The sequence below is a fragment of the Mustela nivalis genome (genome assembly GCF_964662115.1).
Source record: "Mustela nivalis genome assembly, chromosome: 1".
NCBI lineage: Eukaryota > Metazoa > Chordata > Mammalia > Carnivora > Mustelidae > Mustela > Mustela nivalis.
The window spans coordinates 198,806,530-198,821,571 of record NC_139020.1 but is presented as its reverse complement, the minus strand read 5'-3'; the positions used below and the strand labels follow the sequence as shown (position 1 = coordinate 198,821,571).

Genomic DNA, 15,042 nt, shown 5'->3' with positions numbered 1-15,042 from the left:
GCCTAGGAATATGGGCTCTCAGCAGAGGGCTGACCGAGGAGAAGACCCTGCGGAACCAAGAGGGAAGCATTACTGGTCATCAGGAGTGGCTGCTAGGGAGCGGCCATGGATGGGGTGCAGGAGAGTGCGAGAGGGACGAGAACAGGTGTGGCCAGGTGAGGAGGAGGGGGAGTGGAGGGAATAGATGGTAAAGCTCAGGTCCCACGCTGGTTAGCTGGCCTGCAGGGAGTCTCCTAGGGAGGAGATCTTCTGAAACAAATGACTTTGTGAGTGGCTGAGGGTCATGGCAGGGTGCTGCCATGGTCCTAACAAACTGGTCTGGGCTCTTCATTTTCTAAGGAGGGTGACCCGAAGAGGTTAGAGCCTGGCACGGTGTCCCTCCTCCTTGTTTGTATAATGAGCAGGGAATTGCAAAATGTAAAAAACAAGGGAGTCCTCGGTAAGTCCAGCTCTGCAAGACATTTAATCAGCAATGGAGAGGCAGAATGAGAAAAAAGGGATCGAAAAATTCTGATTACAGGTCCCAGGATTTGCTTCCTTCTAATGATTCTTTCTAGGAAACTCAGGACTTTGCTGAAGTTAGACATAAGAGGTTGCCAGAAAAGGACCTCTTATCTATGTTCTGGACAAGCCACTATTGGTCTGGATGGTTTGGCTGAAGTCACACAGTTATGTAAGAACTATAATTTAGGTCAAGATCTGTTCTGTCAAGAAGCTGGAAGAGATCTTGTGTCTCTGAAGGAAAACTGTAGTCTCTGTGTTTCCTGTCTCAGTGGTTTGGTTTGGTTTTTAAACCAAACCAGTCCTTCTGCGGGAGCTGACCTTATCCTCAAGTTATTAACCTCGGAAAGAGAAATTTGCCCAGTTTTCCATGTCCACAAATGTACTAACCTTAATTACCCTATTTTTTCCTGAGTTTCACTTATCATTTCAAAACATGGAAGGTAATTAAAAGAAAGTAATTAGAAGAATTAAAACAGATGAATAATTAAACACATATATCTGCATACATACATTCCTGAAAGAGAACCCAGTTTAAACTAAATCTCCAGTGTGGGCTAAAAAGGTCCTGTGGGGTGGGTGCAGTGCCCGGACAGCAGGCCACGACGTGGCTCCGAGAGGACCACCTCTGCTCTGCAGCACACGAAGCAGAGCTTCCAGAAACACCTTGGCCCCATCATGCAACAGACATTCTTGTCTTGTTGTAGATACCTTACTGCTACTGAGTTCAATCGGAGACAACATCAACTGGCAGTTTTGAGGAGAGCTCGATGATTCTGAGCAAATTTTAAACGCATAAAACCAGTGATTCTACTTCTGAGAATCTGTCCTAGAAAACTCTATGTGTGTGTGTGTAAGGACAGCCATTAAAGTACTGTTTTTTTTTTTTTTTTTAAGATTTTATCTCTTTATTTGAGAGAGAATGAAAGTGAGAAAGATCACAGAGAAAGAGAAGCAGACTTGCTGCTGAGTGGAGAGCCTGATGTGGGGCTTGATCCCAGGACCCTGGGATCGTGACCTGAGCTGAAGGCAGTCACTTAACTGACTGAGCCACCCAGGTGACCCAAGTACTATTCTTGATGTACAGTTGTCTGAGATACACTGAGGAAAAAAAGCAAGTTGCAGCAATACTTACTAACACAATCCTAATCCTAATTTAATTAAGAAAAAAACCCACACCTTTTTATTCACATATACAAACATTATATATTTGGTGTCCTAGAAGACACCAAACTATTAGGTGATTATTCCTAGAAATGAAATTGAGGGTAAGAGAGACTTTTTAATTTATTCATTTCTTTCTTTATTGAAAATTGTTTCATTACGTGTAATATTTTTGTCAAGAAACAAACCACTAGGGAATCTGGGTGGCTCAGCCGGTTAAGCATCTGCCCTTGGCTAAGGTCGTGACCCCAGGGTCCTGGAATGGAGTCCTGCATCAGGCTCCCTGCTCAGCAGGGCATCTGCTTCTCCCTCTGTCCCCTCCCTACTGCTTATGCGCATGCACTCTCTCAAATAAAATCTTAAAAAAAAAAAAAAAAAAAAAAAACCAACAACCCACAAAAAACCTCACACTGAAAAAACAAAACAAAAAACCCAACACTAAAAGCATGCAAGTCATATACTATAGATAGTTTGATTTTCTCCTCTCTGTTTTCCATTTTCTAGAACTGTGGACAAAGTCCCAACAGCTAAAGCAAACCGTGTATGTACTTTCACGGACACAGAATGTTAATGAACCTGTCCATTTCCTCTCGTGGCTCCGATCTGGCTCAAGGGCAGCAGGTTTCACACAAAGCTGCCTGTAGCCGGGCTCTGAAGACACATCCCCCCACCGCATTCAAACTGTGCCTTCCTCTCCCCCTTCACTGCTATACTGTGTACACATCAGAAGCTGAATCCAAGCGGAACCAGAGCACAACAGAGCACTTTTCTGCACCAAGACACCAAACACAGACACAGCTGCGAAGTGCAGCCGTGGCTCCCACAGAGCTCTCCTCCCCGCTTCACAGGCTCAGAGCAGGGAGGAGGGTGGGAAAGAGTACAAGGTGGGGGCCGCACAAGTCCACCAACACTGCCACGGGCTGAAATACCGGCTGAGACTTGAGCCTCTGACGACTTGGCCTCAGAACTAAGTAAATAATCACACACCTTCCTTTAAAATGTTAGGGGTCAGTGACCAGACATCACTTATAAAAAACCAAGTCCCATAGAGACCCATTCATTCCTTCTTAGACCTGTGGAAAACAGAAGACCACAACTATGTGCCGTGGTTTCCCTATGTGCTTTGGGAGGTGAAAGCCACAGGGCCAGCCGCACATCGTGGTGACTGGTCACTCCGTCTTATTTCCTTCTGCCTGCCGCCTGAGGCCACGCATTTGTGATCCAGAACTATACCCACAACTGAGCACAGCTCTCTTCAACTCAGCTGAAACTACCCCTCGCGTAATGGCACGCATCTGACAACAGGTTCCGTGACAGGACAGGCTGCATCAAAATGCATTACCCCAAAGACACAGAACACCAAGTGCAACGTGCTTCTCCTGGGGCAGTATGAACTTCATTTTCTGGCTTTTTGTTCTTTCTTCCTTAATCTGTCCTAAAGTACAATGAAACTCTGCTGAACCTACATCCCGTGTGTGAAGAGATCCTGTTATTGGGAACATGACCATTTCATCTTGGTCCAGGCCACCATCATCTCGTGTGGGCTACTTTAACAGCCTTGCCACCAGTCTCTCCTCTCTGGGCCTTGCTGCTTTGTCATTTCCTCTCTACAACACAGCCGGCACATGGATCCCTGCGAAACTGCAAGGATGCCAGCCTCTGCATTTACTATATGGAATCCATTAAATGGGCTCTGTAGTTTTCCCACGCTTTAATCAGAATAAAATGAAAAGCCTCTGGGTGGCTTAGGTCACCAAATCTCTGACTTTATCCTCTCCCCTCCTCATTTATGCTCTAGCCCAACCATCACTCCTAAGTTCCCAAACATGCTCCTGCCGCAGAGCCTTTGCGCTGTTTCTAGGCCTTAGAAGGATGCACCTGTGAGTTTCCCAATAAGGCCTACCTAGAGGACACCACTGCAAAGTGCGATTTCTCCCTTCCCCCTCCTTGACTCCTTCCCCAGCCTGGAACATACAGTTGTGTATGCATACACACACAGCACAGAACATCTCCTAACCCCCTTCGTGAATTATTTCAAGCTTTACCAAGGCAAAGAGTTTGGTTGGGTTTTATTCACCACTGTATCCCCACTACCATATCATGCCTAGAACAAAACAGGTGCTTAATGAGTATCCGAGGAACAAACAAATGACCTTAATCTTACATCACCTAATGCAGCAAAAGCCAACAGCTCTAGGCAGGCTGACTCTTCAGTCTCCTCTTAAAGTTCTGGATTTAGGCCTTTTAAATAGCTCAGATCAGTCCCTCCTCTACTAGGAAGCTCTCCTTGATAATCTCAGCCAACCATGGCTGAGCCCCCTCAAGATCCCCCCCTCCACTGGATTTCCACTGCTCCATCACCCTGCAGTATGCAGTATCTCTATGTCTCGAGGTCTCACTCACCCTCTAACCTCCTTGAGGACTGAGCCTGGGATTCCCACAGTCTCTCTTTACTGAATGTATTCAATTTCGATACCAAGCCAAATGGCCTGCAGAAGTGCAGATAGCATTTCGCCCACCAGATCAGCTCACAGATCCATTCTCATGGGCATCAAAATTTTTTTTAATCCAAATGGGAATGTTTTAGACAGGGCACATGGCCCCCAGTTCTCCCCAGGTGGCTCAATTCCCCAACATAACCCACGTTTGAAACCTGCTCTCTCGACTGCTGTATGCTAGCCACCTGGCATGGAAGGCTGCTCAGATGGGCAGGCCCTCTGAGTTACGAACCCAGCATAAGCTCAGCATCCTCACCCGAGCTGGAGTCAATACTTATCACTTTATTTCTTCGATGGGCTCTATACATTTCATAACTGCCTTCCGCCAATACCAGCACTTCACAAGAGAGTGTAATAATGGCTTCTGAGTCTAATTACAGCTGTATGCACAGTATCTACAAAAGATTAACGTTTATGTCCTTTGTTCTTAATTATTACATAGTTTAAGACTCAAGAGAAATGATTTTAAGTCATTAGAGAAAAAAAAGAAAGTTCCTGATTCTTTTTTTTTTTTTTTTTAAAGTAGGCTCTACACCCAGTGTGGAGCCCAGCACGGGGCTTGAACTCACAACCCTGACATCAAGACCTGAGCTGAGATCAGAAGTCATGATTAACCAACTGAGCCACCCAGATGCTTCCATATCTGATTCTTAAAAGTCTAAGAATAGATTCTGACATCTATTGCTATATAAATAAAACCAAATGCTTCATTCAAAAAAAGTATGTCCTGGAGCTGGTAGGTAAAGAAGTACACCTAAAAGTGAACAGAGGCAGGGGCGCCTGGGTGGCTCAGTCATTAAGCGTCTGCCTTCAGCTCAGGTCATGATCTCAGGGTCTTGGGATCAAGCCCCATGTCCGGCTCCCTGCTCAGAGGGGAGTTTGCTTCTCCTTCTGCCTCTGCCCCTGCCCCTCCCCTCACCAGCTCATGCTCTGGTTCTCTCAACTAAAGAAATAAAATCTTTAAAACATAAAAAATAAAGTGAACTGAGGCAATGTGGTGGGCAGAAGAGCAGCAGGTGGTTAGTACAAGGCTCTGCTCCTGGCTGACTTGGACTTTCTAGTCTCAATTTTAAGTTGTAAGAGGGATGATAAAACCTTGCATATCTCAGGAGCACCTGGGTGGTTCAGTAATTAATCGTTTGCCTTCGGCTCAGGTCATGATCCCAGGGTCCTGGTTTGAGGTCCCGCACTGGGCTCCCTGCTCAGCGGGGAGTCTGCTTCTCCCTCTCCAGCTCCCTGTGCTTATGTTCCCTCTGTCACTGTCCGTCTCTGTCATAAATAAAATCTTCAAAACAACAGCAACAACAAAACCCTTGCATATCTAAGATTCTCTTGGTTATAAGAAGTTGAGAATGGTTTATTTCTTTATAAAGTGTTAGATAAAAGCACTAAGCTGAACAAACAGGTTTGGCACTTGGCTCTGTCCCTTCTAGACTGTGATCGCAGGTACATAATGTATCCTGTCCAAGCTCCAGTCTCTCCCTCCATAAGAGAAGTGAACAAAGATAGGGCCTTATGTGCCCATCCAGCATCACTGCTGAAGATTCAAAGCAATCAGTATTTTCTTGCTAATGGTTTCCTCATAGATTTTGAGGGATTAAATGAGAAAATCCATATAAAGTGGTTTAGCAGTGACTGGTCCGATGAATGTTTATAAAGCCAACAAAAACTTACAAATAATGAATTTTAATATACAATCACTGGTTACCATGTGCCTAAAAAAAGAGAGGTGTGTAAATATTTACCAAGCACCTACTATGTATCAGAGGCATTGTGCCAGGCACATGCCACACTTTTGTCATTTAAGTCCCACAATAGTCCCATGCTGAAATCACTGGTTTGGAAAGTAGCCATGGCTTTGCCTGCCCACATGAAAGGACAGGAGAGCAGGACCTGGTGGAGAAAAAGTAGTATGGTATACTACATGAATGGGAGACATTTTGAGTGTTGCAGGACTCTGGTTCTGAGAGTGAGCCTCTGAGCCGGCCTCCACACTCCCACTTCCGGTCTTTAGCCCTTCTGCCTCCTGAACCATGTCTAATCCCAAGCCCGGTTCCAGAACCACAGCTGGCCTGGGTGACCGAGAACACAGCAAAATGAAGGAACAGAGACTGGGAAGTTTAGGTGACAAGCAACAGGGTGACTTCCATTCTGCGTGCTCATTCACTTTCTTTCTCTTTTTAATCACCCACCCAGGGGGAGCCCTTTCATGAACGGCACCCTGGAAAAACTGCTGTGGCAGAAGCTTACCTCAGAGCTAAGCTGGGAGCCCTAACCCTGCTGATCCCAGGAAGCCTGCACCCTCGTATAGCCCCACGCTGGAGCCATCCAGCCAGGGTGCCTGGCTCCCCGCTCCCAGAAGCCATGTGAGACCTGGTTTGCTGTTTCGGTCACTAAGGTTTAGTGTGATTTTTCCCACAGCAGTGAATAACACAGCTGTGTTACTTAGTGACAAGGGCTTGGGACTATCCCCCACAGAGGATTTTCCTGCCCAGATGCCGACTGAGAGAAGGCAGGCTGACCACCAAAGTCTCTGAGAAGACTGACCTGACGTGGTGCAGGCGTTCCCAACATTTTTGGTTGTGCTATTTTATTCAGAGACTAGTCCCTAAAATGTTTCATGTGCTCTGATTAGAATTTAACATAACAACAAAAAAAGATTCAAGTAAGAAAACCACAGTGCAGTTCTGTAATTAGAGGTAGTAACTGTTACAAATCCATAGCATGAAGGAAATTCTGAAGGGCCAAGAGAAGTGTGGCCATTACACTCGGCCCCTGGGTGTCTGGGACTGCGGGCGAGAACTGGGGAGGGGCGGAGGACGGTGCTGATCTTCACTGAGAGTTTCAAAGAGTGGGGGGATCCACAGGTTCAACCTCTGAGGAGAAAGTACCTTAGAGCTGAGAAAAGAGCCCCTTGAGAATCGAGACATGTCCTGTGAATGCCCAGAGTCCTGCTCATCTCCAGGCTCAGCCATTGGTGCTGCTTTAGGAACGACAGCAGGGTGTCTGGCTGCCAGTGGATACTACCCGATCACCACGGGAATCCAGTGCATTATTACCCTGTCACACTGGGCCCACTAAAAACATCCATACATGACAAAAGGGCAGCTTATGAGGATAAGATACACACAAAGCCATTCCTCAACTCTCCAGCTCGGCTGGCAGAGGAATTCTCCCTCTCCCTGTCTTCCACGTATGCCTCCTTACTGCTCCCAGAGGAGCACTGAACACACCGTGCCATCATCTGTCTACCTGTCTTCCCCACTCAACTAAAGGGTGGACTTCCCGTTTCCACTTCTCTAACTTCTGACACTGATGCTGGCATACACTCATTCAACAGCCACCGAAACGAGCCCATAATGTGCCAGTTCTGTTTACAAAGACACTTGATCGATTCCGCGCTCAAATGGCCTATACCCCGGGATGGTAGATGGACATGTGAGCCAACAACTACAATACATAGTGTAGGTGCTCTGTCAGGCTGCCACGGCTGCAGATGGGGTGGGCAAGTCACCCAGAGGGGAAGGGCTGAGGGATGCAGGGCTGGGGAAGATGGCCTTGCAGGCAGAAGAGCAGAATCATACAGGTGGCACAGAGAGCAAAGGCCAGAGGGCAGCCTGCATGGGGCATGGTGTGGCTTGTACCCAGAGGGCAGCTCCCAGGGAAGGAGAGGGCCAGCAGTGGGAGACAAGCCTATAGGTCAGGGAACTGGGGGTGGGCTGGGGAAGGGTGTGGGTAGAGAGTTACTGAAGGAGCCTTGCTGTTCTTCAGGGCCTGGATGCCAGCCGAAGTGGCAGAGCTGGTCTCAGGACAAAATGAAAATGGGCTGTTTGTGACAGTTACTGGACTACTGAGAAATCTGCCAGAGGATGTGACTGGATGTGACCAATAAACAGTTAAAGAAATACAAAAAGGTTCTTAAAATTAGAAGGCCTCTGGGATAATTTAATTTTAAAGTTCTACCACTTAGATACCAGTATCTCACATATAGATAAAACTCAAAATAATAAGAGAGAACAAGTCCTAACTAAATCCTCAAATTTAGTCCACTGCTTAGAAAGTTACCAATTCCCGGGGTACCTGTGTGGCTTAGCTGGTTAAGTGTCTGCCTTTGGCTTGGGTAATGATCTTGGGGTCCTGGGATCTAGCTCCACATCCGGCTCCTTAGGAGCTCAGCAAGGGCCTAGCCCCCGCCCCGCCCTCCACTGTGCAGGGAAGGGGAGGAAGACTGAGAGTCCAAGGTGGACCAGAGGAGGATTTGGTTAAGAGGGGTCATAGAAACAAGGCTTCTAACTCAAGGGGAGATTAACTCCTACTTTCTGTTATTTGTGGGTTTTTGGTTTTGTTTTGTTTTTTAAAGATTTATTTATTTGACAGACAGAGATCACAAGTAGGCAGAGGTAGGCAGAGAGAGAGAGGGAGACGCAGGCTCCCTGCTGAGCAGAAAGCCCAATGTGGGGCTTGATCCCAGGACCCTAAGATCATGACCTGAGGCTAAAGGCAGAGGCTTTAACCCACTGAGCCACCCAGGCGCCCTTACTTTCTGATATTTGTATTGAAGAAGACAGGAAATCAAGAAAATCCTTAAATCAGACAATGGATCTATAGGAATTCTACTTTACTGGTAACAAGTAAGACAGAAAAGAAGTCTTAGATCTAACTTCTGTAGAGAGAAGAATTTTATACCATCATGCATGCATCTGGAAAGCTGAGAGGCGTAAACCTGGAATTTAAATCATTAGTTTTAGAATGAGAACAGAGTTCCTTCTGTTCATCAATGACCGAGAACCCCTTTGAAAGGGCAAAGCAAACAAGGAGAAAGCACCAACAGAGTAGGCTACCACTCATCTAACTTGCGGTTTACGGAAGGTGTCAGCACTTCCTGGTCAGAAAGCCACCACAACTGTCCCTTTACTTACAGCCTCCTTCTCTCTGTCCATGATAGTTTCCAGCTCCTCAAAATGTCGAAGTTTGATCTCCAACTTCTTCATCTGTGTCTCAACCAGCAGGGCCACCAGAGACTTGATCTTTCTCTCCTCCACGGCAGCCAGGTGCTAAGTGTAAAAAGATAATTCCAATTACTTAGGTAAACATTTGTTTAAAATAGAGCAACAAAACGCTGAAGTTGCTATTCAGAGTACGGATTATAGAATGAAGAACGGTGTCCTAGATCCCTCCTTTGTATGTCTCTACCAAACATTTACTTCAATTTAAAATAGCTTGCTGAATTTCTGGTCCTTACAGGTATAAATAACTCTTTTAAAAGGTTAAAAAAACCCAACACCCTCCCACGGTAGACTACTCCTCTCAAAAAGAGCCCATTAGGAAGGGACAGTTTAACCAGGACCCTGATGGCCAAAGAGAAGGACCCAAGTAGCCTGGGGTACACGTCCCCATCTGCCACCCACTTACCTTGCACCATCACTCCTCTATTCCATGCCTCCTCTCACTATCTTTCCCTCCTTAGCAACTGTCCAGGGACAGCTAAGCAGTGGCTCCCCCCCCACACCCAACACTCAGATGTAAAGCCTCTGCTTTCTCTCCAGTGAGTGGCACTCGGTGTGGAAAGGAGAGGGTGAACAATATTCCCCAACAAGTCTGAGGGCAGGATCTGGACCCAGAGAAACAAATACGGTATAGAACAAATAGTTAATCTGGATGAATGGGCTACTCTGGATGATGAGACCTACTCACACTTCTTGCCTACTCAGCAGGACACAGAAGAAGGCACCATACTATACAAAGAAGATGAGGGGCCCGTATCTGTGACAGTGACTATCTATATCTGGCCTGGGGTCAATCCCACCCTGGACACCATCCAAGAGAAGCACCAACAAACTCCCAACACTGTTCTGTATTCCCTTTCATCATATCTGCTGAATCTATGTGCTCATCTTTCTCTACCCGAGTGAGAAGTAGCATGGAGCATCTGTCTTATAGATCCCTGTTCCATAGAGAATCTAGAAGCAGTTGACATGCAGAAGGCATTTAACATAGACTTTGGGGAGCTAACTTAATAGACAACACTTAAATGAGAGTCTTATTTACCCTTTTACAGTTAGAAAGAGAAATGCAGTTTTCTATCATAGAGATCCATCTACAGGAAGAGGCAGAAGTCTAAGCAAAAGGTGACAACAAAGAGGTTTTATGAACGAATCTACAGCTGTTCATGAAATGTTTGCCTTCCTAACAACACTCTGAGCTACAGATCAATAACAAGATTAAGTAAAGATTACATGATCCTAAGCCTGCTATTAATGCACAGTGTTCTGCCATTTGTATTTCTGAGTAAGAAATGTAGCACAACAAAATATCAGAAATTTATAAATAGGCGTCACACGAGAAGTAGGTCTCCCTTCATGTGTTATCACCTTAACACCAGTAGCCCCTCCTTCGGAGAAGACTCAGGTTATCAGTTCCCAGATCTATTTCTAAGAGAATAGAACCTGTAGAACTCTGATGGCTATGGCAGAAAATGGCTCTTATTTTTTTGAGAATTATCGAGGAAGTTGGGGATATCCCCATGTACTATTACATCAACATGCCAAAATATTTCCTCTCAAAACTGAGGATCAAGGGACGCCTGGGTGGCTCAGTTGGTTAAGCAGCTGCCTTCGGCTCAGGTCATGATCCCAGCATCCTGGGATCGAGTCCCACATCGGGCTCCTTGCTCAGCAGGGAGCCTGCTTCTCCCTCTACCTCTGCCTGCCATTTTGTCTGCCTGTGCTTGCTCTCTCCCCTTCTCTCTCTGATAAATAAATAAAATCTTAAAAAAAACAAACAAAAACTGAGGATCAAGAGTTTTCAAACAGAAAGGACCACCAAGTAACAAGAAAATAAAAGTTGAAAAATATACACGGCAAGGAACCACTCTGGAAATTTAAGACCATAAAACAGAGTGAAATCCTACAGGTTTCCAGAAAGGCAAACAAATAAAACAGTAGGTTACAAACAAAAATTCAGACTCCATCAGGCTTTTCTCAAAAACAAAACTAGGTTTTTTGAAAATAATGGTAAAATACTCTCCAAATTCCGAGGGAAAAATGCATTTCAATTTAGAATTTCAAGTACAGCAACTTAAATGAATGAAGTGTGGGCACAGGATAGACGTATCTGAAATCAAGGGCTCAAAAAGTTTATTTCTGGGGCTCCTGGGTGGCTTAGCTGGTTAAGCACCTCCCTTTGGCTCAGGTCACGATCTAAGGGTCCTGGGATGGAGCCCTGAATCAGAGTCCCTGCTCAGCAAAGAATGTGCTTCTCCCTCTGCCCTTGCCCCTCCTCCCTGGTAGTGCTCTCTCTCTCTCTCTCAAATAAATAAAATCTTAAAAAAAAGTTTAATTCCTACACCTGCTTTTGAAGGATATGGTCCAGTTAATTTAGTGTAAAACCAGAAAAAGGCAAAGACATGAGTGAGATCCAGAAGTCACAGACTTAACCTAAGAAAGAAGCCTAAGTCCATAGTGGGTCCAAAAGCGAATAGAAACAAATGAAACAAGACTGGCAAGTTGGTGATAACCAAAGCTGGTGGTGGATACACAGAGAGTCATTATACTATTCTATTTCTCTATCTATTCTAATAGTTCTATAGCAAAGTTTAAGAGGGGGTGGTGGGTGGGTTAATGGCTGGTGCCATGACAACTGGATATTCAAAGGCAAAACAATGAATTTGGACCCTATCTCAGATCATGTACAAAAAATGAACTCAGTAGGTCCAAGACCTAAAGGTTAAGAGCTAACATTAAAAAATTCTGAGAAAAGGAATACCTCGGTGGCTCAGCTGGTTAAGCATCTGACTCCTGATTTCGCCTTAGGTCATGATCTCAGGGTTGTGAGATCGAGCCCTGTACTGGGGCTCTATGCTAAGCATGGAACCTGCTTAAAGTTCATTCTATCCCTCTGCCGCTCCCACAGGACATTCACACACAACACATCTGAGAAGAAAAAACAGGAGTAAATCTAAATGATCTTGGGGGTGAAGTAAAAGATTTCTTAGATGTGACACCACAAGCCTAAGTGCCAAAGGGAAGACTGAGGGGTTGGACTTCATCAAAATTAAAAACATCTCTGCTTCAAAAGACCCCTTCAGGAAAGTGAAAAGACAGTTCACAGACTGTGAGAAAATATTTGCAAATCCTACGTGTGATAAAAGATTTGTGTCCAGTTTATAACAAAGAACTCTTGTAACTTGTGCCTGCGGATGAAGGGATACTGGCGGAAGCATGGGGGACTTCAAATACAAGCCTGTCACCATCTCAGGCACTTGAGGAATTCTGAAGATGCAGGGGTTGGGACGCTAAGAAGTCAGGTTCAAGGAAAGACCGAAATTCCTGCCAACTCCCCTTCTGAAGTGATAAAGACTCCTTCACAACCCCACCGTAAGTTCTGCAAAGTCACAGCTAAGGATCAGGGTGGTCCTGGAGGAAGAGGACCAAACTGCCATCTAGCTTCACCTCAACCCCGCCCGTTCTCAGGTCTGTGAACACCACAGAGGAAGACTGAATCGTAGAGACAGACGAGATCATCACCTGGGTGGGGCATCTTTATGTATATATAAAAATACTTTTTTCTTTTTATTCAGAGAATCTAAATTTTTATACATATCTGGCATTCAATCAAAATAGCAGATTCACAGATGGCACAGACATTGGACTTAGCAGGCAAGAACATTAAAATATGTTAAGATCACTCACTATGTATAAGAAAATGTAGGAAAATATGGACAAGAAGAGAATTTCGATATATTTAGAATTTATACAAGAGCCAATATACACCTGATTGAAATTATGATTAAAATACACGATAACTTCCACACTGAGATGCCGCCTTACACCAGTTAGAATGGCCAAAATCAACAGGACAGGAAACAGCAAGTGTTGGCGAGGATGTGAAGAAAGGGGAACCCTCTTACACTGTTAGTGGGAATGCAAGTTGGTGCAGCCACTTTGGAAAACAGTGTGGAACTTCCTCAAAAAATTAAAAATAGGGCGCCTGGGTGGCTCAGTGGGTTGAGCCGCTGCCTTCGGCTCGGGTCATGATCTCGGGTCCTGGGATCGAGTCCCACATCGGGCTCTCTGCTCAGCGGGGAGCCTGCTTCCCTCTCTCTCTCTCTGCCTGCCTCTCCGTCTACTTGTGATCTCTCTCTGTCAAATAAATAAATTAAAAAAAAAAAATTAAAAATAGAGCTACCCTATGGCCCTGCAATTGTGCTACTGGGTATTTACCCCAAAGGTACAGATGTAGTGAAAAGAAGGGCCACATGTATCCCAACGTTCATAGCAGCAATATCCATAATCGCCAAACTGTGGAAAGAACCAAGATGTCCTTCAACAGATGAATGGATAAAGAAGATATGGTCCATATATACTATGGAGTATTATGCCTCCATCAGAAAGGATGAATACCCAACTTTTGTATCAACATAGATGGGACTGAAGGAGATTATGCTGAGTGAAGAAAGTCAAGCAGAGAAAGTCAATTATCATATGGTTATATGATATGGTTATATAATCATATCATATCATACATATCATATAATCATCACAATCATATCCATTTCATATCATATATATATCATATCATAATCATATCATATATCATAACCATATGGAAGTTTATAGTTTTTCAGGAATGAAAAAATAAAATTTTTTTTTAAAAGAATATATTCAAATTTATAAAAAGGAGAAATGAAATGCTCTTGCATCTAAATGATACTAATGATTGGCCATATAGGAAATCAAAAGAGGGCTACTTAAATTTAACCTTACCTTAGAAAGAACTCTAATTCTAGCCACCAGACTCAATCAGCCATTAAGAATGCCAAGTGATGTGCAGAGAAAGATGCTTAGCCCCTAAAAGTGATTAACGCACGCTCTTTCTGGAAACAGCCTTCCATTGGGACAAATCAAAGCCAAGAGCTGCTACTGAGGACACAATCTACATGAGCCAAAGATCACCGAGGTTCACTTTTATTTTTTGATTGTGATTCTAAAAGGTACTTAGCCAATGTTGCAGGACATTCTGTACAAGACGGCAAACAATAATAATGGGGGGGAAACTGGGTATCGTACATGAATGGACTTCTGAAGGATCTCTGGTATGAATTTTCTTTTTCTTCCCTTGTATAAGTATTAATGGAGGGTTAGCAATAAAACAATTTTGAGACCCCCCCCAAAAAAGCTTAAAATTCAGCTGTGCTCAAGGTTAGAAAAACCACCAGAAATCTCTACAACTGAACATGGGCGCTTTGTGGAGTGGAGATGCAAAACCTGTGGCCTTCAAACTGAAGAAACAAATCTGAGTGAAAGACTTAGGGAAAGAAAACACAAAAAACCTCAATCTCTATCTTATGGCAACTTGTTTACTACTAAAGACTTATAGAATTATTCAGTCTGACCTCTAGCTAAAGAAAAAATTTTAATAGGTGTCAAAATTACCCCATATCAGAGTAAGTAAGACTGTTTGCTGACGAGCTTGATGACATTTGGATTTTGAGTGGAAAAAAGAAAGAATTAATGTTCCACATCAAATTTGGCTTTTTCATATTTCAGGTCTTAATAATGTTTATTTATATGTCAGTTCTGACTTTCTTTATACAATTATTAAAACCAAATCACTGCACCTTTTCCCTGTTCCATCATGCAATCCTCACTTGTAACATGAGAAATGCAACAGTAGGTTTCTCGGAAAGAAATGGCCTGGTCCTTTGCACTGCCTCACCTTCTGAACTTTGTGACTGCATCCTAATGGATGTGGTAACAGGCCATTTCCCGATCTCCCGCATTTCTAGATGCAGGGGAAGAGCCTCCTTTTTGATTTAACTTCTGTGACTATCCTTATTTTTACTGGTACAAGCTTTTGCACCTGGGAGAAGGCAAGAACA

At 44.3% G+C, this 15,042-nt stretch overlaps 1 protein-coding gene across 4 annotated transcripts in view; it reads right to left on the bottom strand.

The window, feature by feature from the left end:
- Positions 1-15,042, bottom strand: part of SMARCC1 (SWI/SNF related BAF chromatin remodeling complex subunit C1) — a 170,258-nt gene that overhangs the window by 19,944 nt on the left and 135,272 nt on the right. For all 4 annotated transcript variants that reach the window (XM_082703794.1, XM_082703795.1, XM_082703796.1 and 1 more), the window contains exon 25: positions 9,083-9,217. In XM_082703794.1, coding sequence (XP_082559920.1) covers positions 9,083-9,217 — 135 coding nt within the window. The remainder of the gene's footprint in view (positions 1-9,082; positions 9,218-15,042) is intronic.